The following is a 23,966-nucleotide window of genomic DNA, read 5'->3' on the forward strand; positions in this document are numbered from 1 at the left end:
CAAGTTTGCTTGTACAAAAAGTCAGAATATCTTCTCTGCTCCCAAGTGGTCAGTACCTCCAACTAAAGAGACAATATTACTGTGCATACCCCTTGATCCAGCAACATCACCGGTAGGTCTGTATCCCAAAGACATCCAAAAAAGGGAAAAGGACCTATTTCTATAAAAATATTTATAGCGGCTCTTCTCGTAGTGCCTAAGAATCAGAAATCAAATGGATGCCCATCAATTGGGGAATGGCTAAACAAACTATGGTATTTGCTTGTAATGGAATATTATTGTGCTGCAAGAAATGACAAGCAGAATGACTGCAAAAAAGGAGGGACAGACTTACAAACTGATGCATAGTGAAGTGAACAGAACCAGAAGAATGTTGTACATAGTAACAGCAATATTGCTCGATGAAGAACTATGAATGACTTGACTATTCTCAGAAAATGCAATGATCCAAGACAGTCCCAAAGGACTAATGATGAAGTATATAATCTGCCTCCAGAGAAAGAACTGATATTGACTGACTACAGACTGAAGCATGCTATTTTTCACTTTTTTTTCTCTTTTATTCGAGTTTTCTTGTATAAAATGATTAATATGGTCAATTTTTACATAACTGCACATGTATAACCTATATCTGATTGCTCATCATTTCAGGGAGGGGGAAGGGGAAAGAGAGATAGAATTTGGAACTCAAAACTTTAAACAAAAATCTTAAAATTTTTTTAAAAAAAAGACAACCTCGGGGGCAGCTAGGTGGCACAGTGAATAGAGAGCACTGGCCCTGGAGTCAGGAGGACCTGAGTTCAAATCCAGCCTCAGACACTTAACACTTACTAGCCGTGTGACCTTAGGCAAGTCAGTTAACCCCAATTGTCCTACCTTTCCCCCTGTTAAAAAACAAAAAAGACCACCTCACAGAATGTTTGCAAGGAACTTTTACTAAGTCCATATTACCCAAATATGTCTCTATGAACCAGGCAGCCAAAAAGGAAAAAACAAAATAAAACTGCTTACCCTCTCCACATGTCCCTCTTTGTGTTTCAGTTTATATACCTTCAGCCTGGGCAGGAAAGTCTCAGTATAGTTCTTATCTTCTATCCCCTGAAGCATCATCCCATGGAAAGCCAGTCGGCAAGTATTGGCATGTATATCAGTATCGAGCTTAGAGCCAATCACAAGACATAAGCGTGGGCAGGTGACAGGCTTCTCAAATTCCAGGAGAGCCCACTGCTGCTTCGGCCACTTCTCAACAGTCTGGCTGCTCTTGTCCTCCTCTGCAGTGCTGGAGTCTCTGCACAAATACTGCTCTTGATAAAGATATTCCTTTCCAAAGTCAAAGGTCTCCTCCAGGGGCTCACAGTCAAACTGATCAGGAGCTGGGCTGAAAAACATCACCCTTCCCATCACTGTTTCGTGACCAACTGTTACATGGAACTTTGCCTTAGTCTGAAGGGCACCTCGAAAATAAGGGATCTTCTTCACAGAAACAAGGGCAGCGTGGATGGTGTGGAGAGATTCTGGGGTGCACACTAGTCCCCGCTCTAGCAGCTTGGGGTCAAACTGGGTCACACAAATGCCCAATCTATCTCCTTGCATGGCTGAGGTGACTGGAGTATGGAACATCTGCATGGACTTCACTTTCTTTACTACCTGATTTTAAGAGAAGAAGGAAAAAAAGAATGAATTAAGTAAATAAAAAACAGCTCTAAAACTCTAAGATTTTCTTTTGCAGAGCCTTTATCTTCCCTTATTTCCCTCCCATTGGATTGTGAGCTCTTTGAGGGTAGGGGCTATGTTTTGCCTCTTTTTATAGTTCTTGGCAGGCAGTAGGAACTTAATAAATGTTTACTGACTGGTCCCATTAGCAAATCAAACTCTGCTCCATGTAAGTTTAAAAAAACCAAACTACACATAGTCATGGGAAAACTTATCACACACAGAAAAACTTTAATGTTTCAGTGGCTGTTGCCACAGAGCTATCTCATATGTGTATAGCACTGTTTTTATTTCACAATCTAGAGCACAGCAACACTACCACAGGGACAAGGGAGAGTTGGAAGGGACCTTGGATTTCACATTGTTTAATTTTCTCGTTCTAGAGAAGTCAATGAAACCCTGGGACCTGAACTGACTTGTTCAAGGTGACATAGCTAGCAGTAGCAGAATCAGATCTAGACACTAGGTCTTCTGGTCCCAGAATTCTTTCCTACTATTCTACAGAGCCTCTGAAGCAATAACAAATATTCTATTATAATGTTCCCTACATCACACACAAAGACATGCACTCTTACCACATCTGGTTGGGAAGACAATAGCTTTTTAAATAGTCAGACACCACATATCCTGATGTCTAAAACTTGAGGAGATGTAAGAATGTACAATAGAATGGGCTGCTGTTTCACTGCTCTGATCTCCTTACTAAAGAAGGCTTTTTTTTTTTTTAATGAGTGCTGTTCAACAATGGACTAGGCTGCTTCCCAAGGTAAGGAGCTCCCTTCAACAACAGAAGTATTAAAACAGGGTCTAGCACTGCTATAGAGGAGAGTCCTGAGTGGGAAGGGATTAAACCAATAAAGTGCCTCCCATCTCAAGATGTGATTCAATTGAAAGAATATGTGATGAATGCCTATTATGCGTGGAGCACGGTGCTGATACCAAAAGAAATGCAAAAACATGGCCTTAGCCCCCCAAAACCTGAGACAGTAGCTGAGGAAAGGGAAAGGCAAGCACACAAATAACAAGGCAGAATGTTTGAAGAGTTGGATAAGAGGCACCCACTATTACAGAGGCTCAGAGGCAGCTTGACCCAAACCCATTTGGGGAGGTGGGCACAGGCCTTTCACACAGAATAGCATGTGAGTGCTTTGTTCTAATATGGCCAAAGGTACTCAGAGATGATTAACAATAAGAAGCTTCTGGCACAAAGCCAACATTCCCAAGAACATGGCACTCTGAACTCTTACAAAGATGCAAGATCCTAGAAGCACTTTCAGAGAGGTCCCTTAAAGAGCAGAGCTACTGAAAACCAGCTCTGACCCTGAAACTCTTGGACCAGAGCTCCACCTGGGTATGTTTGGGAATATGGTTATTGTTACTGATGTTTGTCCTTCGTTCTCAAAGAGGACCACGACATCAAGTGGGTGGTGCCATGGCATGCAAGTGAGTTGGGGTTTAATGAAAGGAGGATTGTGCAAGGTCACCAGCCTCACTTTCTCCTCTGGAGTCATCTGGGGCCAGTGGCCAGACATAGATCAGGACAACTGGAGATGGACTAGCTGCAGTGGGAGACCTTGGCCTTTTTCAGCTAAGGTCTTTAACAGGTCTCAGTTTGACCGAGGCAATGTTCAATCACTGATTAAGGCTAGGTAAGAAATGGGGCAAAGAATGGCCTTTTACCTAGTAAAAAAAAAAAAAGTCTGGGAAGGGAAGAGCCTCAGGGTTTCTGGCCAAAACAAAAATAGTTGCTATTTACATTTACTCTGAGCCAATCAGGATCCAAACAATGACCAAGTGAGGCTTGGCCTGGGACCTACTGTTGGCCAATCAATGAGAACCAGAATGATTGACTACCGTGTTTCCCCGATAATAAGACACTGTCTTATTAATTTTTTTGGACAGAAAAACACCAGAGGGCTTATTTTCAGGGGAGGGCTTATTTTAATGAACATTGACAGCAATTTTAATAAACAGGTAAATGTGAACAAAAAAATGTACCTTTATTCAATAATGAATTCAATAAAGAACAGGATGACGTGCTCACTGCTGCAGCTCTGATTGGATGCAGCTCGGAGCGCGGTGTGCGTTTCGGAGGGGGGAGGATGGTGCATACAGAGGGTACCGTAATGTAGCGTGCAGTGCAGGGGATCACCTTCACTACAGTAGCAATCTCAATAGGGCTTATTTTCGGGGGAGGGCTTATTTTAGAGGAATCTTACACAGTAAGGGGAGGGCTTATTTTTGGGATAGGTCTTATTTTTGGGGAAACACGGTAGAAGGGTGAAAGAATAGGCATATGGCTATTCTTTTCTAATTTTCAAGCAACTTATAAACAGGAGAGAATTGTGAGGGTTTCTATGAGGGGGAGACTTCCAAACAAACTGTCCAATTTATTTCAGAATAAAAGTCAATTTACTGGAATATTGCTATTATAACAAACAACTTGAAGAACTAAAAGAAATATGGCAAGACTTGGATGGTGTGACACAAAATGGAAGCAAATGTTCAACTATACAATTAATAAAATTATGTTAATGAAGACAACTCCAAAAAGGCAACAAAGATTAAGTTAAAACCACAGGCATTAACTCATAAATCATACACTCATCCTTTATTTTATCAGTCTGTTAATCAACAAGCTTTTATTAAGTGAGTACTATGTGCCAGGCATGATCCTCAGAAAGGAATACCTATGTAAAAGGAAATATTGCATAAGTCCAGAAAGTTGAGTTAATTACACTTTGCAAATGGAAAATTACTGACGTATAAGACTGTACATACTATTATTTGCAATTATTTTTTATGCTGCTTTCCTTTATAATTCTGAGAGACTAATATATTGTGAGGGATTCAGTTGGGAGTATACTGAGAGCTTAGATGATATGCTAAAACAAATTTTATCAAATAATTTTTAAAAATCCAACTATCTGTGCTATGTTCCATATAGAGGTATCAAGAAAGTATGTTTAGGATAACAGAATCATAGATTTAGAGTCAGGAGAGACCTTAAGACCAATGAGTCCAATCCCCTCATTTTACAGATAAAGAAACCAAGGCTAAAAGAGGTCACATGATATTCCCAGAATCATACAGCGAGTAACTATGTGTGGTAGCTCAAGTCTTCTTGTCTCCAAGCCCACAGCTCATTTTACAAAGCACGTAAAATCAATGTACATATATTCAGAACAGAATATCATCTCAATCATACCCATTTCGATTATGTAGCAGCCGAATCTATTTATAGCACAGGGTCTCTGAGCTTCCAAAACAGAGATCACAAAGTTCATGGCCTTTACTCAGAAGGAAAATCCTTGCTCTTCCTGCAGAGCCTGCCGATTCTTTCTTTATTCTGAGCTGTTGTCTCATTTGCCACCAACCCAGCCATTTTAAAACAGGACATTAAAATTTGGAGGCTTAGTTAAGAAAAGGAAAAAAACACTAAGAAAAGCAAGAAATAACTAACAGTGAGGAAAAAGACAGAAAAAACCCCAAAGAAGGCAGAAAAACTCAAAAAACCATGAGCAGCATGAGGCCATTTGGCATAGCAGGCCAAACTCCTCCAGATCTTCATAGCCCCAGGGGTCAGCACTACAGTGTACACAACGGAGGGTCATAAAAATGATCCTCAGCCACCAAGATGAATTTTAGTTTTGTTTATATTTGATATCCCATGTTTAAGAAGACAGAGTGGCATGTAATATATTTTAGAAAGGCTGCCATTAAAAATGCTTAAAATCCAAAGAGTTTTGATGCTTTAAGGGAACATCATGGGGAAAAGTGACTTTGACAGCTATAGAATGAGAGGTCCTAGCTTAAAGTCCCAGCTCTGCCCCTAAACCCTTGGGGCTTTGGGTGAAGCCCTTCCCTTCCCTGGGTATCTATATATTTTTAAAGATTTATGCTTCTAGGAAATATCTCCCTCCCTGTGATTGTGGGTCAGTAGAACATGTAAACATGTTCTAGCCTTACAGAAGCCCAGCTCTTTCTGAAGCTCTTCAGTATTTAAGTGTTTGTTTACAGATCATTAACTTCCCCACAAGAGGCAGAAGGGCAGGGAAACTGATAACTAAATACTAGATATGGCTACAATCAATCAGATAAGATGAAGTACCTCTAAAAGGGAATGGAAGTCAATGGGAAATAAGATTTCATTTATATACAACTTTTCAAGAATGTATCTCAGAGCATACAAAGAAAGTATCTTACAGGAGAAGTGTCTTCAATAGAGTGGGAACCAAAGCATCCATACTTAGATTAACAAATGACCCAGCTAAACTCCAAACCTACTGAGAAACCTGAGTGCCAGCAGGTTGCGAGTCAAACATTCTCTGTGTAATATGTAGGCACTTAGTAAACTGCTGTGCCATGACTCATAAAGTGAAATTTCAGGTTTATGAGCCCTCCCCAGAAGTCCCTGAGAACATTTTTACTTGAATTACAACTGCCTTCTAGGGAAACTGCCCTCCCTGAAATAACTACCAGCCTCCTAGACAACACTCAATTCCTCTTTTCTGACCTCAAATCTAAATTGATAGATTATGTGTATGTATACATATATGTATATAGGTACTTACATATATGAATACATAAATTTAAATTTTCAATGTGGCTTATATTCTTAGGATTAAAATAATAAAAAGATCTTGATGAAGATAATAGGGAAAAGCAACAAAATAACTGGAAATCAAGATTTTTAAGGATATGAAAAGGAAACAGAAAATAAAGACACTGCCAAAATGACTTAAGTGTTTATCTGGGGGGTTTTTATCCCCCAGATAAACACAGAATAACAATGCTATTCCATATGCAGAGAGTTGACAAATACATGCTTCCTACATTTAAAAGTAACTTTTACAGAACCTCAAATTCACAGAATTGATGAATGTAGTGCTCACCTTTTGAACCTCTGGCTACTACTCAGGTTCAGTGGGAGGTATCTGGAGGTAATCATAATTATGTGCATTATGACAAGTCCCCATTCCTGTGTCTATTCTGCTATAATCAAAGCAGAAACTAGATGTACAATATCAAAACATTTAATTAAGATGACTTAGCTAAGCTTTGAGGAAGCTAGGGATCCTAAGAGGGTGATGGGAGCTGCTCTGAGACTCAATTTCTTCATTGGTAAAATGAGGATAATACTTGTATTAATTATTTCACAGGGTTGTTATGAAGAAATGGACTTCACCAATATAAACTATTATTATTTTATCATGATTTTTACCATTATCATTATTAGCAAGTAAGGAGGGCAAATTATCAGGTAACAGAACCATTCTTAACCCCACCCCACCCCCACCCCTTCTATATAGAAGTAGGAGCAATTTCTTACAAAATCGGGAGGGATTTCAATCTAATCCCTCTTTAATCCCCACTAATCCAACAGTGTATCAGGAGAGGGACACAGTTGATTCTGAATTTACATGCCCAGTGGTAAAAGGCTTAGGTTTCAGTGTTATCAGTCTCCTGGAGATCTGTGGAAGCCTCTCCAGGCAGGAAAGAGATCCAGTAAAGTCTAATGGGAGAGGTTAGAGATCTGCTCAAGTCTCTTTCCTTGACTACGGGGAAATAATGATTCTTCCAGGATTCCTAGATTCAAGGACACCATGGCAATATAACTTCCTATGTTTTTTCATCTCCCTGATCCGGCTGCAGCCCCTGGCTTGCCTCTCTCCAGGTGAGTGCACCCATCTGCTGCTTTCTGAACTCTTTGCCTCCCAGAACACAGACCAATAATCAGAGCCTCGCCTTACCAAAACACTTTGCATTCAGACTTAACAGTTTTTTGGGAAATAGAATCCTGGGAGTTTTTCCTCAATGAGCAATGTTTCCTGAGTTTAGGCATTTTAGGATTTAATAGCTAGAGAGTACATTCCAATGTACCCCAATTACATCCAAAATAGGAAACCAGGGGAGAAGAAGATTCACTTTGGATGGTATAGTGGAAAAAGCTCTGGTCTTGAGGGTCAATAGACTAGGCATTAAGCACCAACTCAATTCTCCCTGCCTAATCCTGAGCATATCATTTAAGCTCTTTAAGCCTCAGTTTCCTTATAAGTCAAATGGGGATGATGAAAAATATTTGTAGTTAACAGAAGTAGCAGAGATTAGTGAAAGGTAGTGAGAATACACAGAACTATACAAGAAAGATCTTAACATCACTGATGATCATAATGATGTGATTACTAACCTAGAGCCAGACATCCTGGAGAATGAAATCAAATGGGCCTCAGGAAGCATTGCTAACAATATGGTTAGTGGCGGTAACAGAATTCCAGCTGAGCTATTTAAAATCCTAAAAAGATGCTGCTGCTAAGGTGTTGCAGTCAATAGAACAGCAAATTTGGAAAACTCAACAGTGGCCACTAGAGAGGAAAAGATCAGTTTATATCCCAATTCTAAATAAGCGCAATGCCAAGGAATGTTCAAATTAGTGAACTACATTCATTTCACACACCAGCAAAGTTATGCTTAAGATTCTAAAAGCTAGGCTTCAGTGATACCTGAACCAAGAGCTACCAGAAGAGTAGACCAGTTTTTGAAGAGGCAAAGGAACTAGAGACCGAATTGCCAACATTCACTGGATTCAATGGAGAAAGCAAGGAAATTCCAGAAAAATATCTACTTCTGCTTCATTGACTACACTAAGTCTTTGATTGTGTGGATCACAACAAAAAATGGCAAGTCCTCAGAGATGGGAGTATCAGATAATCTTACTTATCTCCTGAGGAACTTATATGTCAAAAAGCAATAGTTAGAACTGAACATGGGAAAAGGAAAGATGGGAAAAGCAGACAAGGCTATATACTGTCACTGTATTTATAACTTATAGGCACAGAACCTCATGCAAAATGCTGTAATGGGAAGGTAAATTTGTAAGATCTTCCCTGCCCCTAGGCTAAAGTGCACCTGGAGCCTGGGGTGGGAGGCTTGTTTTTCAGTAGATACTTTTTGACTGGCCAGTGGGTCCAGAAGGTTGTTACATTCTCTGAGCCAGGAGCAGGCTATATAAACCCTAATTTGAGGATTTGTTTTGGGGCTCACTTTGAGAAGTGTTCTGTGATTTGATCAGATGAGACTCTGGGAAGCTGTTGTTGAGAGCCCACCCCCCCACCCCACCCTCACCCCCCCACCCCCAGTTTTGAAAAACCCAGATGTTGATTTGGTATGGATGTAATGGTTGGTTGGATAGTTTGGAAATCTGTCTACTTGATCTGTTTCTCTGTCTTGATAATTCTGTCTGTATACTCTGAAGTTTGGGGTGCTGTGATAGTAATGGCATTTAAAGATTCCCCTGTATTGGCTTGGTTTTCAAACTGATTGTGTTAAAACCCAGAGCTTGTTAATCCCACCTGTGGGATGGACTTGTTGATGTGAAAAGAAAGTCCTGAACTGGGAGGAGCTGGTGACGTAGATTTGGAGAGACAAGAGAGAGGCAGAAGAACTTTTTGGAAGCAGCACCTCGTGGAGGCAGAGAGAGACTGATAGAATTGCTGGGGGCCACTTTGAATCGCCCCGGACTTTTGAGACCTGTCCCCCGAGCTGCCAAGGACTGAGGAGACATGGCTGTTTTGCTGGTACTTTGTCTGTCTGTTTTGATGTTGTTTTGCCAGATTTTTCCACTGGTGAAAGACAGTCCTTTTGTTGAAGAAGTCCTGGAACCTGGCTTTTGGCTAAGAGCTCCTGAGACTGTCCTGCAGACAGAGAGTGAATACTGTCCACTGGTGAAGGACAGTGCTGTTGTTGCAGGGGTCTGGGAACCTTTCTGTTGGTTCAGAAGCCCTGAAGAAGGATTTTCTTGTTGTATGTTTACAGAAATCCTGGAAGAGGGTTTTGCTAATGTTTTCAGGGGTTCTAGGACTGTTCTGCAGACAGAGGAAGAATTAATAAAGAGACTGGCAATGTATCTTGTGGCCTTGCTAAGCCTTGTCTCCCCAGGAACTAAGATTGCTCCATTTGGGTATTAAGTGCTGTGCTTAAAATTGATGTAACTCTGGGGTAGATTCAATTGTGATCCAGGGGTGGGGGACTTTTGACCTTTTTGTGTTCTATGGTTGAACAAGTGAATGTACTTTACTTATTATTGGAAACTAATCTCCATTTGAGAAGAGGGGCTTTGTGGTGGACTAAATGAAGGTATAGCCTAGGGGTGGAGAAGTATTTAGAACAGGGACTTTGTAATTGATTGAATGAATGGAAGGTCCTGGGGTGGGGTAGTACTTGGAGATTATTTAATCACACTTAGTAAATGCTGTATTTTGAATGATGTCATGTTTTGATTTTCTCTGTTCTTGGTTTGTCACTGAATAAAATGGAGAGCACCTATGCTGGTATTTTGAACCTTGGGAAGTTGCCTTTCCTTGGCATTACATTACAGGTGCTGACCTTTTTCCCCTGAACTAGGTAAACAATACATATCTGACTGATTAAAGTAAGCTTGTTAACCAATTTTGAGTTGCTTTCCTTTATCAAAGCAGATCCAAGAACCTGTGTTGTCAGCCACCCTGGGGATGCTGGGGTGCTTGCTGATACAAATGCCAGGCTTGACAAATCAAAAGCTGGAATTAAGGTTACCAGAAGAAATGTTAACAACCTCAGATATGCAGACAATACCACTCTGATGGCAGAAAGTGAAGAAGAATTAAGAAGCCTCTTGATAAGGAAGAAAGAGAGTAGAAAAGCTGGTTTGAAGTTTAACATTAAAAAAAAAAATTAAAATAAAACACCTAAGATCTTGGCAATTGGTCCCATCGCATCCTGGCAAACAGAGGGAAAAGAAATGAAAGCAGTGTCAAGATTTTATATTCTTGGGCACAAAGATCACTGCAGACAGCAACCGCAGTCATGAAATTAATAGACACTTTCTTCTTGAAAGGAAAGCTATAGCAAATCTGGATACCTTACTAAAAAGCAGAGACATCACCTTGCTGACAAAGGTCTGTATGGTTTTTCCAAGTAAGGTTTTCCCAGTAGCAATGTATGGCTGTAAGAGCTGGCCTATAAGGAAAGTTGAGAGCTTTAGAATCCAGTATTTTGAATGACGGTGCTAAAGAAGACTTTTGAGTATCCCTTAGACAGCAAGGAGAAGTCAGTAATACTTAAAAAAAATAATTCAGACTGTTCACTGGACAGTCAAATACTAAAGTTGAAGCTTAAATAATGAGGCCATATGAGAAAAAAACCAGGACTCACTGGAAAAGACCCTGATGCTGGGAAAGACTTGAAGGCAAAAGGAAAAAGGAGTACAGAGAAAGAAATGGATAGTGTCATGAAAGCAATGAAAGTGTTTGGGCAGTATTGTAGTATTCTATATGAGAATGTACAAAGCTTGCAGTATTCTATATGAGAATGTACACAGTTTAACCTAGGACAGACTTTAAGAGAGGTATGGGATAGAAGGGCTTGGCATACTATATGGTCCATGGGGTCACAAAGAGTTGTATGTGACTGAACTACATAATAACAAGAACAAAAAGTATAGTTCTACTATTTCTAGCTGTAACTCATTTAGCTTTGACTTTAAGAATTTAGATGCCAGGGCAGAGCCAAGATGATGGAATAGAAACAGGACTTCCCCATGGCCCCAGCTTCCACAACTCCAATACATGTAAAAAATGGCTCTAAAAAATTTCAGAGCTACAGAACCCATGAATTGACAGAGAGAAACAAACCTCCAGCTAAAGGCAGCCCAGTAGGCTGGCAGGAAGGGTCTATTGTACTGAGCTAGGAGCTAAGCTCAGCCCTGTAAGAGCCTTTCAGTTTTGGCCCCAGGGCAGCCCTGACCAGTGGTGGCCAGAAAAGACTTCAAGAGAGTGAATCACCAGCAGCTGTGGTAGTTTCCAAACTTCTCAACCCATAAACGCCAAAAAGCAAGTAAAAGGTCAGTCAGGAACTCTGCTAGAAGAGGGAAGAGCATGGCCAGGACCCTGCCCCTGGGGTGAGAAGAGGCAGAGGTGTGGGGGCCCCAGCTACTGCCTCCTGGCTGCCTCCAGATCATGGGGGACCAAGTGACCATTCAGAGGGTAACTGCTCTTTCTTTGGCCTGTTTGGATCTGGATTGTGGTCTTGGGTGGAGGTCCTGGGGTATGTGGCCAGGTGCCAGAGCTTATGGGGGATTCAGAGAGGGCACCCTCCTAATTGCTCCAGCAGCTACAAAACCCCCAGCAATTTGGGACAAAGCTCTCTCCATTCTGAAAGCAGAGTTCTACCGTAGGGAATAGTTCAAAAGTCAAGTAATTGACTGGCAACATGAGCAAGCAGAGGAAACGCAATCCTACCATAGATTCCTTTTTCGGGGACAAAAATTATCAAAGCATGGAACGGGAGGAAGATAACGAAGTCAGAACTCCTGCATCAAAAGCTCCCAAGGAAAATATGAACTGGTTACAGGCCATGGAGGAGATCAAGAAGGATTTTGAAAACCAAGTTAAGACAAGTGGAGGAAAAATTGGGAAGAAAAATGAGAATGATGCAAGAAAATCAAGTCAACAGCCTGATTGAAGAAAATAACACCTTAAAAAATAGACTAACTGAAATTGCAAAAGAGGCCCAAAAAGCCAATGAGGAGAAGAATGCCTTAAAAAGGCAATTATGTCAGATGGAAAAGGAATCTCAAAAACTCACTGAAGAGAATAATTCCTTCAAAATTAGACTGGAGCAAATGGAAGCTAATGACTTTATGAGAAATCAAGATACTATAAAACAGATCCAAACAAATGAAAAAATATAAAGCAATGTGAAATATCTCATTGGAAAAACAACTGATATGGAAAATAGATCCAGGAGAGATAATTTAAAAATTACTGGACTATCTGAAAGCCATGATCAAAAGAAGAGCCTAGACACCATCTTTCAAGAAACTGTCAAGCAAAACTGGCCTGATATTCGAGAAGCAGAGGGCAAAATAGAAATTGAAAGAATTCACTGATCACCTCTTGAAAAAAATCCCCAAAAGAAAACTCCTAGGAATATCATAGCCAAATTCCAGAGTTCCAAGGTCAAGGAGAAAATACTGCAAGCAGTCAGGAAGAAACAATTTGAGTATTGTGGAAACACAATCAGGATAACACAAGACCTAGAAGCTTCTACATTAAGGCATCAAAAGGGTTTGGAATATGATATTCTGGAGGTTAAAGGAGCTAGGACTAAAACCAAGAATCACCTACCCAGCAAAAATGAGTATAATGCTACAGGGGAAAATATGGTCATTCGATGAAATAGAGGATTTTCGAGCATTCTTGATGAAAAAATAAGAGCTGAACAGAAAATTCGACTTTTAAATACAAGAAGCAAGAAAAGCGTGAGAAGGGAAACAGGAAAAACAAATCATAAGGAACTTATTAATGTTGAACTATTTATATTCCTACATTGAAAAACAATAATTGTAATTCATAAGACTTTTCTCAGTATGAGGACAGGTGAAGGGAATATATATATGTATATATAGATACATACGTATGTATAGGAGAGTGTAGATTTGTACAAATATATATGTGAGGGTGTGCATATGTATGTACATGTATACACAGACAGAGGGCACAGGATGAGTTGAATATGAACGGATGATATCTAAGAAATAAAATTAAGAGGCAAGAGAGGAATACATTGGGAGAAGGAGAAAGGAAGAACTAGATTAGGGTAAATTGTCTCATATAAAAGAGACAAGAGAAAACTGTTACAATGGAGGGGAAGAGCAGGAAGGTGAAACGGAATGGGACAACCTTACTCTCACTGAATTTGGCTTAAGAAGGGAATGACATACACACTCAATTGGGTATCTTACCCTACAGGAAAATAGGGGTGGGGGAAGGGATAAGAAGGGGAATGATAGAAGGGAGGGCAGATTGGGGGAGAGGGTAGTGAGAAGCAAACACTTTTGAAAAGGGATAGGGTCAAAGGAGAAAATAGAATAAGTGGGGGGCAGGATAGGATGGAGGGAAATATGGTTAGTCTTTCACAACATAGCTACTATGGAAATGTTTTGTGTAACTACACATGTATAATCTATATTGAATTGCTAATCTTCCCAGTGCGGGCGGGTGAGGAGGAAAGAAGGGAAAAAATCTGGAACTTAAAGTTTCAAAAACAAATGTGTATTTAAAAAAATTGTTTTTTTTTACATGCAACTGGGAAATAAGATATATAGGCACCAGAGTATAGAAATCCATCTTGCCTTACTAGAAAGTTGGGGGAGCAGGGAGAATGGGGGAGGATATAAGAGAGAACAGATTGGGGAAAGGGGTATTCAGTAGGCTAGCTATTTGGGGGTGGGGGTAAGACAGGGAGAAAAATCTGTAACTCAAAATCTTGTGGAAATGAATGTTGAAAACCAAAAATAAATAAATTGAAAAAAAGAGAAGAATTTAGATTCTATACCATGCAGTGCATATATGTTAGGCATAGATATCAATTCACTGTCTATGGTACCTTTTAGCAAAATGTAGTTTCCTTATTTATCTCTTTTATTTAGGTCTAATTCTTTGCTTTTGCTTTTAACTAAAACAAAACAGATTCTCTTTCAGTCCCTTATTTTTAACTGTTGTGTGCATCTTTCTGTTGCAAGTATATGCTTTTTAAAATAATATATTATTGGATTTTTGTTTCTAATCCATATAACCATCTTCTTCTGAATTATGGGTGAGTTAATCTCATTCATCCTATTCTCCATCCTATTCTTTTATACTTTTCCTTCTCTTTTTTTCCTCTGACATCTCTTTAAGAGTCTGTTTGGCTTCTGACTACTGCCTACCTTAATTTATTCTTCCTCTTATCCCTCCCCTCTTTTCCCTTAATCACTTTTCCTCCTACCTGTCTCTGGGTAAAATGGATTTCTTCATACAACTGTGTGTATGTATATTCCCTTCCTTGAACCAGTTCAGATGGGAGTGAGGTTCAAGCATTACCTACTCTCCCTACCCCCCATTTTATTGTATAAACACTTTTTTGTGTCCTCCATTTGTGTGGGATAATTTTCTCCATTCTTTTTCTCTTCCCCTCACCCCCAGTGCCTTTCTCTTCTTTACGTTTCCATTCCTTTTTTTGAGATCATACAAATATAACAGAATCATACCCAGGTCCCCTAATTAGACTCTTTGTAAGACATCTGGTGATGATAAAATTCTCAGGCATTACATATATTATCGCTCCATATGAGAATGTACACAGTTTAACCTTGTTTAGTTCCTTATGATTTCTCATTTATGTTTATCTCTTTATGGCTCTCTTGAGTCTCATATTTATAAGTCAAATATTCTACTCAGCTCTGGTCTCCTCATCAGGAATATTTGAAAATACTTAATTTCATTAAAGGCCCATTTTTCTACCTGTAGCATAATATTCAGTTTTGTTGGATAAGTTGTTCTTGGTTTTAAGCCTATATCCTTTGATTTCTGGTGGCTGCTAAATCTTGTGTGATCCTGACTGTGGCTCCATGGTACTTGAATTCTTTCTTTCAAGCTGTTTGTTTGTGTCTTTCAGGTAGTACAGTGATTATTAAATTCTCTCTCCTTGACATATGCTTCCAGATCAGATGTTTTCCCTCTAAAATGTTTCACATCTTTTCTATTTTTTTTTCAGTCTTTCCACTTTCTCGATCTCTTGTGGAGTCTGCTTCTGTTTTGCTAATTCTAATTTTCAAGGAATTATTTTCTTTAGTAAAGTTCGGCACCCTGTTTACTAAACTGTTTGTTTTCTCTTCATATATTTCTTCCATAACTCATATTTGGTTTTTAAAATCTTTTAAAAACTACTTCTGTAACTCTCCTAGGACATGGGTCCATGCTGCATTTTTTCTCTGAGGCTTTGCTTGCAGATATTTTCAAGTCATTCTCTTATTTTTAATTGGAGCTTCCCTATTATCACAGTAGCTCTTTACAGCTGGGTTCTTTTTTTGTTTGTTCATTCTTCTAGCCTAGTTCTTAATTTTGGACTTTATGTTAGTGCTGGGTTCTGTGCATTTCAGAGGATGGGGAATGTCTGGCCTTTGTTTCTTCCTTTTTAAAAAATTTTAATTTAATATTTTATTTTCCCCCAATTACATGTAAAAACAATTTCTACCTTTTTTTTTTAATTGAATTCCAAATTGTCTCCTTCCTTCCCTACCCTCCCTCTCTCATTAGGAAGGAAAACAACTTGATAGAGTTATACATGTGCAGTTGTGCTAAACATATTTATGAGTTTGTCATGTTGTCAAAGAAAAGAGACAAAAAAAAACCCATGAAAAATAAATAACGAGTATACTTCAATCTGCATTTTGAGTCCATCAGTTCTTTCTCTAGAGATGGATTGTATTTTCCATCATAAGTCCTTTAAGAATTGTCTCAAATCATTGTATAGTTAAGAACAGCAAAATCATTCACAGTTGATCATCATGCAATAATGTTTACTGTATACAATGTTTTCCTAGTTCTGCTCAATTCACTTTACATCAGTTCACGTAAGTCTTTCCAGGTTTTTCTGAGAGCATCTTGGTCATCATTTCTTTTTTTCTTTTTCTTTTTTTTTAAAGCAATTGTGGTTAAGTAACTTGCTCAAGGTTACATGGCCAGTTATTTCTGGGTGTGGTGCTAAGTATCTGAGCCAGGATTTGATGCAGATAATCCCAACAATGGAAGCCAGCGCTCTTACTCACTGAGCCACCTGGCCTCCCCTAAGCAATTGGGGTTAAGTAACTTGCTCAAGGTTACATGGCCAGGTGTTTCTGGGTAGGTGCTAAGTGTTGGAGCCCGGATTCGATCCCCAGGTCATCCTGACACTGGAGCCAGTGCTCTTACAAGCTGTGCTACCTGGCAGCCCTTGGTCTTCATTTCTTATAGCACAATAATATTTCATCACAATAATATACAACAACATGTTCAGCCATTCCCCAATTGATGGACATCCCCTCAGTTTCCAGATCTCTGCTACCACTAAAAGAGTTGCTATAAAAACTTTTACACATATTGGTTCTTTTCCTTTTTGTTGTTGTCGTTGTTTTTGTTTTTTAAATGTCTTTGGGATAAGGACCTAGGAGTGGTATAGCTTGGTGAAAGGATATGCATGGTTTTATAGCCCTCTTGGCATAGCTCCAAATTGCTCTATAGTCTGAAAACTGCCTATTCATACCATTTGCCCATTTCTTATTTCTATAAATCTGATTCAGTTCTCTATATATTTGAGAAATGATGTCTTTTTTTTTATCAGAAAAACCTGACAAATTTTTTCCCCACAGTTATGATTACCAACTATGTATTTCCCTCCACCTTATTTTCTCCCTATTTCTCCTACTCTCTTTCTCCTCCTATCCCGTTCATCTCAAAAGTGTTTTGCTTCTGACTTTTCCCTCCCCCAATTCACCCTCCCTTCTATCAGTCCCGCGCTCCCTTTATCCCCTTCCTTTCCTACTTTCTGGTAGGTAAGATAGATTTCTATACCCAACGGAGTGGGTTTTATTCCCTCCTTGAGCCCATTCCAATGGGAATAAGACTCACATGCTTCCCACCCCACCTCATTTCCCCCATCTTTCCCTCCACTGTAAAAGCTCTTCTGTATCTCTATTAGGTCAGATAATTTACCCCATTCTACCTCCCCCTTTTTCCTTTTCCCAGTGTATTCCCCTTTCTCACTCCTTAGATAACCATTCCATCATATTCAAATCCAACACATGCCCTCTGTCTATATATATTCCTTCTAACTGCTCTAAAAATGAGAAAGTTTTTAGGTAACTAGTATCATTTTCCCATGTAGAAATGTAAACAGTTTAACCTTACTGAATCCTTTATTATTTCTCTGTCCTGTTTAACTTTTTAACTTCTTTTGAGACTTGTATGTGAAAGTCAAATTTTCTATTCAGCTCTTCTCTTTTCATCAGGAAAGCTTTAAAGTCCATTTTGGGTAGAAGCATGCTGGGAAGCAATGGCGCTGCACACAGGGGAAGGCCGGGAAGTGATGGCGCAGGGCAGGCCAAGAGGAGGCCTGACCAACGAGAGGTCGAGTAGTCCCACCAACCACAAGGGCCACTACCAGGCCTTTCAACAAAGGGCTGGGACTGGAAAAAGCAAGGTAAGAACCAAATGCAGGGCCCCTGTTCAGGACAGCAAATACTCCTTGGACTACCACTCTATAGCCCAGAAATTAAAAAAAACAAACAAACCCCTATCAGGACCTACAAGGACCAGTATGGCAGAATGATCCCCACCTGCTCCAACCCCTCCTCCCCCAACCCTGAAAACATGAAAACTACTGCCCCAGGACAAAACCCTCTACAGTAAAGGCTTGGGATCCCTAGAGGAAGGGTGTGGCTAGGGCTCTGCCTCAAAAAGGGTAGAAAGCAGACTACAAAGAGTATGGAGGCCTACTATCATCAGAGGGAGGAACCAAACTCAGAGGGAGACAATGTGGACTCCACACCCACAGCTGAAACATCAACAGGAAATGGGTCCCAAGCACAGAAAGCTCTCCTACATGAGCTCAAAAGGAACTTTGAAAATCAAATGAGGGAGATAGAAGACAAAATGAAGAATTCTTTTTTTTTTTTTAAGCAACTTGCTCGAGGTTACAGGGCCAGTTATTCTGAGTGTGGTGCTAAGTATCTGAGCCCGGATTCGATCCCAGGTCTTCCAGCTCTGGGGCCGGTGCTCTTACTCACTGCACCACCTGACCACCCCTGAATAATTCTTTTAAAATCAAAATTGCAGAATTAGAAAAACATTAAAATGAAGAAAACAGCTTCTTAAAAAGAAAAGTGTATGATATGGAAAAGGAGCTCCAAAAACTAACCAAGGAAAATGATTGGCTAAAAACCAGAATCAACCAAATTGAAACAAATAATTCTATGAGGAACCAAGAATTAGTCAAACAAAACAACAAGAATGAAAAATTAGAAAAAGTGGTCAAATATCTCAATAGAAAAATAACTGACCTGGAAAACAGATACAGAGAGATAATCTGAAAATCATAGGCCTACCAGATAATCATGATGAAAAAATGAGCCTGGACAACATTCTCCAAGAACTCATTAAGGAAAACTGCCCAGAGATACTAGAACCTGAGGGTAAAATAGAAATCAAGAGAATAGACTGGACACCTGCTAAAAGAGATCCCAAATTGAAAAGTCCTCGAAATGTTGTGGCCAAACTCAAGAACTACCAGGTAAAAGAGAAAATACTTCAAGTGACCAGAAAGAAACAATTCAAACATTGAGGAACCACAGTGAGGATAGCACAAGATTTGGCAGCCTCTAAATTGAAAGATCGGGGGCAATGGAATTCAATTTTCCACAAGGCAAAAGAGCTCAGGTTACAACCAAGGATCACCTACCCAGCGAGACTGAACATATTCTTCCAGGCAAAGAGATGGTCATTCAATGATATAACAGAGTTCCAGACCATCCTGATGAAAAAGCCAGAGCTCAATGGAAAATTCAACCTCTAATTACGAGATGCAAGAATGACATAGAAAGGTAAACAAAGAAAACAAACACACACACACACACACACACACACACTCTCTGTCTCTCTCTCTCTCACACACACACACACACACACACACACACACACACACACCCCTGTTATTTAATAAGAGCAAACTGTTTATAGACAAGTAGAGGGTATGAGTATGAATTACACAAAATGACAATTTAAAAAAATCTTATGAAGGGATACAAAGGGACTGCAATGGAAAAAGAGGAATGAAGTGGAAAAGGGTAAATTATGCCACACAATGAGGCATAAAAACAATATAGCAGAGGAAAAGAAGGGAGGGAGATGAGCATCATATGAGCTTTTCCCTCACTGGGTCTGGTGCAAGGAGGGAATAACAACCAGTTAAGCATAGGACTCTATGGAGAAGAGATGCAAAACGTATCATATTAGAGGGAAAGAGGGGAGGGAAAGGAGCTTCGCATGAGACTTGTTCCTGTCAATCTTGGTGCAAAGAAGAAATAACATACTTCATTAAGTATAAAAATATCCTACTGGTAGTAGGAGGGGAAAAGGGCTACGAAAGGGGGGGTGGTTAGTAGGAAGGGAAGAAGTAAGGGGAAAGGGGAGGAAAAGGGAGGGGGGCTGATAAGGGAATACTGAGGGAGGTAGTGGTCAAAAGGAAAAGTATTAAGGAGGGAAGGGAGAAGGGGAGAAAAAATATGAACATTAACAGGGGCGGGAATAGGATGAAGGGAAAGAAACAGATAATAATCATAACTGAATGTGAATGGAATGAACTCTCCCATAAAACAGAGGCAGGTAGCAGAATGGATTGAAAATCATAATCCTACAATATGCTATTTACAAGAAACACATCTGAAACAGAGGGATACACACAGGGTAAAGGTAAAAGGCTGGAGTAAAATATGTCATGCCTCAGATAAAGTAAAAAAAGCAGTGGTAGCAATCCTTATCTCAGATAAAGCAAAAGCAAAAATTGATCTAATTAAAAGAGATAGGGAAGGAAATGATATCCTGCTAAAAGGCACCATCAAGAATGAAGCAATATCATTACTTAACATATATGCACCAAGTGGTATAGCATCCAAATTCCTAAAGGAGAAGATAAGGGAATTAGAGGAAGAAATAGATAGCAAAACTATACTAGTGGAAGAACTTAATCTCCCCCTCTCTGAGATTGATAAATCCGACCTCAAAATAAACAAGAAAGAGGTTAAGGAGGTGAATAGAATTTTAGAGAGGGTAGGTATGATAGATCTCTGGAGAAAACTGAATGAGGATAAAAAGGAATATACCTTCTTCTCAGCAGTACATGGCACATACACAAAAACTGACTATGTACTAGGACATAAAAACCTCACAATTCAGTGCAGAAAGGCAGAAATAATAAATGCATCATTCTCAGGTCATGATGCAAAAATAAATCATATGCAATACAGGGCCACGGAAAGACAGACTAAAAATTAATTGGAAACAAACAATTTAATCCTAAAGAATGAGTGGGTCTAATCATAGAAACAACTGGTAACTTCATTCAAGAGAATGACAATAATGAGACAATATACCAGAATTTGTGGGATGCAGCAAAGGCAGTTCTTAGGGGAAGTTTTATATCCCTGAGTAAATACATGAATAAATTAGAGAAAAGAGAGGTAAATGAATTGGGCATGCAATTGAAAAAGCTAGAAAAAAACAAATTTAAAATCACCAATTAAATACTAAATTAGAAATACTGAAAACCAAAGGAGAGATTAATAAAATTGAAATTAAAAAAACTATTGAATAAATAAAACTTGAGAGCTGGTTTTATGAAAAAAAAAAAACAATAAAATTGATAGACCATTAGTCAATATGATGAAAAAAAGAAAGAAAGCCAAATTATGAGTATCAAAAATGAAAAAGGTGAACCACCAATGAAAAGGAAATTAAAACAATAATTAGGAATTATTTTTCCCAATTGTATGCACATAAATTTGACAATCTTAGGGAAATGGATGAATATTTACAAAATTATAGGTTGTCCAAATTAATTGAAGAGGAAATAAATTACTTAAATAACCCCATCTCAGAAAAAGAAATTGAACAAGTCATCAATGAACTCCCTAGGAAAAAATCTCCAGGGCCAGATGGATTTACTAGTGAATTCTATCAAACATTTAAAGAACAATTGATTCCAATACTCTACAAACTGTTAGGGAAAATTAGTGAAGAAGGAGTCCTACCAAATTCGTTTTATGACACAAATATGGTACTGATACCTAAATCAGGAAGAGATAAAAGAGAAAGAAAATTATAGACCAATCTCCCTCATGAATATAGAAGCAAAAATTTTAAATAAAATACTAGCAAAAAGACTACAGCAACTTATCACAAGAATAATACACTTTGATCAGGTAGGATTTATTCCAGGAATGCAAGGATAGTTTAATATTAGGAAAACCATCAATATAATTGATCATCTCAATAATAAAATTAGCAAAAACCACATGATTATCTCAATAGATGCAGAAAAGGCTTTTGACAAAATACAACATGCATTCCTACTAAAAATACTAGAAAGTATAGGAATAAATGGAGCCTTCCTTAAAATAATAGGTAGCATCTATTTAAAGCCATCAGTAAGTATTATATGTAATGGGAATAAGCTAGAAGCATTTCCAATAAGATCAGGGGTGAAACAAGGATGTCCACTATCACCCCTCTTATTCAATCTGGTACTAGAAATGTTAGCAGTAGCAATTAGAGAAGAAAAAGAAATCAAAGGAATCAAATTAGGTAAAGAAGAGACCAAGCTATCACTCTTTGCAGATGATATGTTGATATATTTAAAGAATCCTAGAGAATCAAGTAAAAAACTACTTGAGACAATAAATAAATTTGGCAAAGTTGCAGGATATAAAATAAACCCACATAAATCCTCAGCATTCCTGTATATTTCTATTGAAATTCAACAGCAAGAGATAGAAAGAGAAAACTCATTTAAAGTTACTGTAGACATTATAAAATATTTGGGCATCTACCTGCCAAAACAAACCCAAGACCTATATGAACACAACTACAAAACTCTTTTCACACAAATAAAGTCAGATCTAACTAATTGGAAAGACATCAATTGCTCATGGCTGGGTCGAGCTAATATAATAAAAATGACAATTTTACCTAAATTAAATTATATATTTAGTGCCATACCAATCAGTTTAACAAAAAACTACCTTATAGAGCTAGAAAAAATAGTAACAAAATTCATTTGGAATATCAAGGGAATTAATGAAAAGAAATGCTAGGGATGGTGGACTAGCTATACCAGATTTTAATCTGTACTATAAAGCAGAAGTCCTCAAAACTACTTGGTACTGGCTGAGGAATAGAGTAGTACATCAATGGAACAGATTGGGTACAAGAGACCCAGCAGTCAATGACTATAGTAAGCTACTGTTTGATAAACCCAAAGACCCCAGTTTTTGGGATAAGAACTCACTATTTGACAAAAACTACTGGGAAAACTGGAATATAGTATGGTAGAAACTGGGCATAGACCATTATCTAACACCATATACCAAAATCAAGTCTAAATGGGTGCCTGATCTAGGTATAAAGACTGATATACTCTAAGCAATCTGGGAAAGCAAGGAATAGTTTACCTATCAGATTTGTGGAGAGGGAAAGACTTTATGACAAAACAAGTATTAGAGGGCATTATAACATACAAAATGGATAATTTTGATTACATTAATTTGAAAAGCTTCTGTACAAACAAAGTCAATGTAACCAGGATTAAGAGGGAAGTGGAAAATTGGGAAAGAATTTTTACAACCTATGTCACTGACAAAGGACTCATTTCCAAAATATACAAAGAATTGAGTCAAATCTATAAGAATACAAGTCATTCCCCAATTGATAAATGGTCAAAGGATATGAACAGGCAATGTACAGAGGAAGAAATTAAAGATATTTATAAGCACATGAAAAAATGCTCTAAATCACTAGTGATTAGAGAAATGCAAATCAAAACAACTCTCAGGTACCACATCTCACTAGTCAGATTGGCTAAGATGACAAAACAGGAATATGACAAATGCTGGAGAGGATGTGGACAAATTGGAACACTAATGCATTGCTGGTGGAGTTGTGAACTGATGCAACCATTCTGGAAAGCAATCTGGAATTATGCCCAAACGGCTATAAATAATTTCATACCCTTTGACTCAGCAATACCACTTCTAGGGTTGTATCCCAAAGAGATCATAGAAGTGGGGAAAAGACCCATATGTACAAAAATATTTATAGCAGCTCCTTTTGTGGTAGCAAAGAATTGGAAATTAAGGGGGTGCCCATCAATTGGGGAATGGATGAACACATTGTGGTATATGCATGTTATGGAATACTATTGTGCAATAAGAAATAAGGAGCAGATGAACTTCATATTTACATGGAGAGGCTTATACGAACTGATGCCGAGTGAGAAGAGTAGAGCCAGGAGGAATTTGTACACAATTACAGATACAACGTATGTGTGATGACCAACTCTGATAAACTGGACTCTTCTCAGCAATCAAGAGTCATAAGTCAACCCCAAAAAACTCATGATGAACAGAGATGTTTACATCCAGAGAAAGAACTGCGATTGAACCCAGATTGAAGCAAACTACCTGCCCTTTTTCGTCTTCTATTTGGTTGTTTCCTCTTTCCCATTCTTCATTCCATCTGTCACAATCCTTCTTTATAACCTGACTAATGCCTAATGTGAAAGTATCTGCAGATACTATACTTGATTGTATGCCACCATGGGGGGGGGGGGGGGGAGCAAATTTGAAGATTTTTTAAAAAAGATTT

At 38.7% G+C, this 23,966-nt stretch overlaps 1 protein-coding gene across 1 annotated transcript in view; it reads right to left on the bottom strand.

The window, feature by feature from the left end:
• The window catches only part of EEFSEC (eukaryotic elongation factor, selenocysteine-tRNA specific), a 332,250-nt gene that overhangs the window by 102,894 nt on the left and 205,390 nt on the right, over positions 1 to 23,966 (bottom strand). Inside the window, exon 5 of the mRNA XM_069083816.1 lies at positions 1,012 to 1,647. Coding sequence (XP_068939917.1) covers positions 1,012 to 1,647 — 636 coding nt within the window. The remainder of the gene's footprint in view (positions 1 to 1,011; positions 1,648 to 23,966) is intronic.

Source organism: Petaurus breviceps, unplaced genomic scaffold, assembly GCF_028583685.1.
Source record: "Petaurus breviceps papuanus isolate PSGF00001 unplaced genomic scaffold, PetGlider_PUasm1.0 174, whole genome shotgun sequence".
NCBI classification, from domain to species: Eukaryota; Metazoa; Chordata; class Mammalia; order Diprotodontia; family Petauridae; genus Petaurus; species Petaurus breviceps.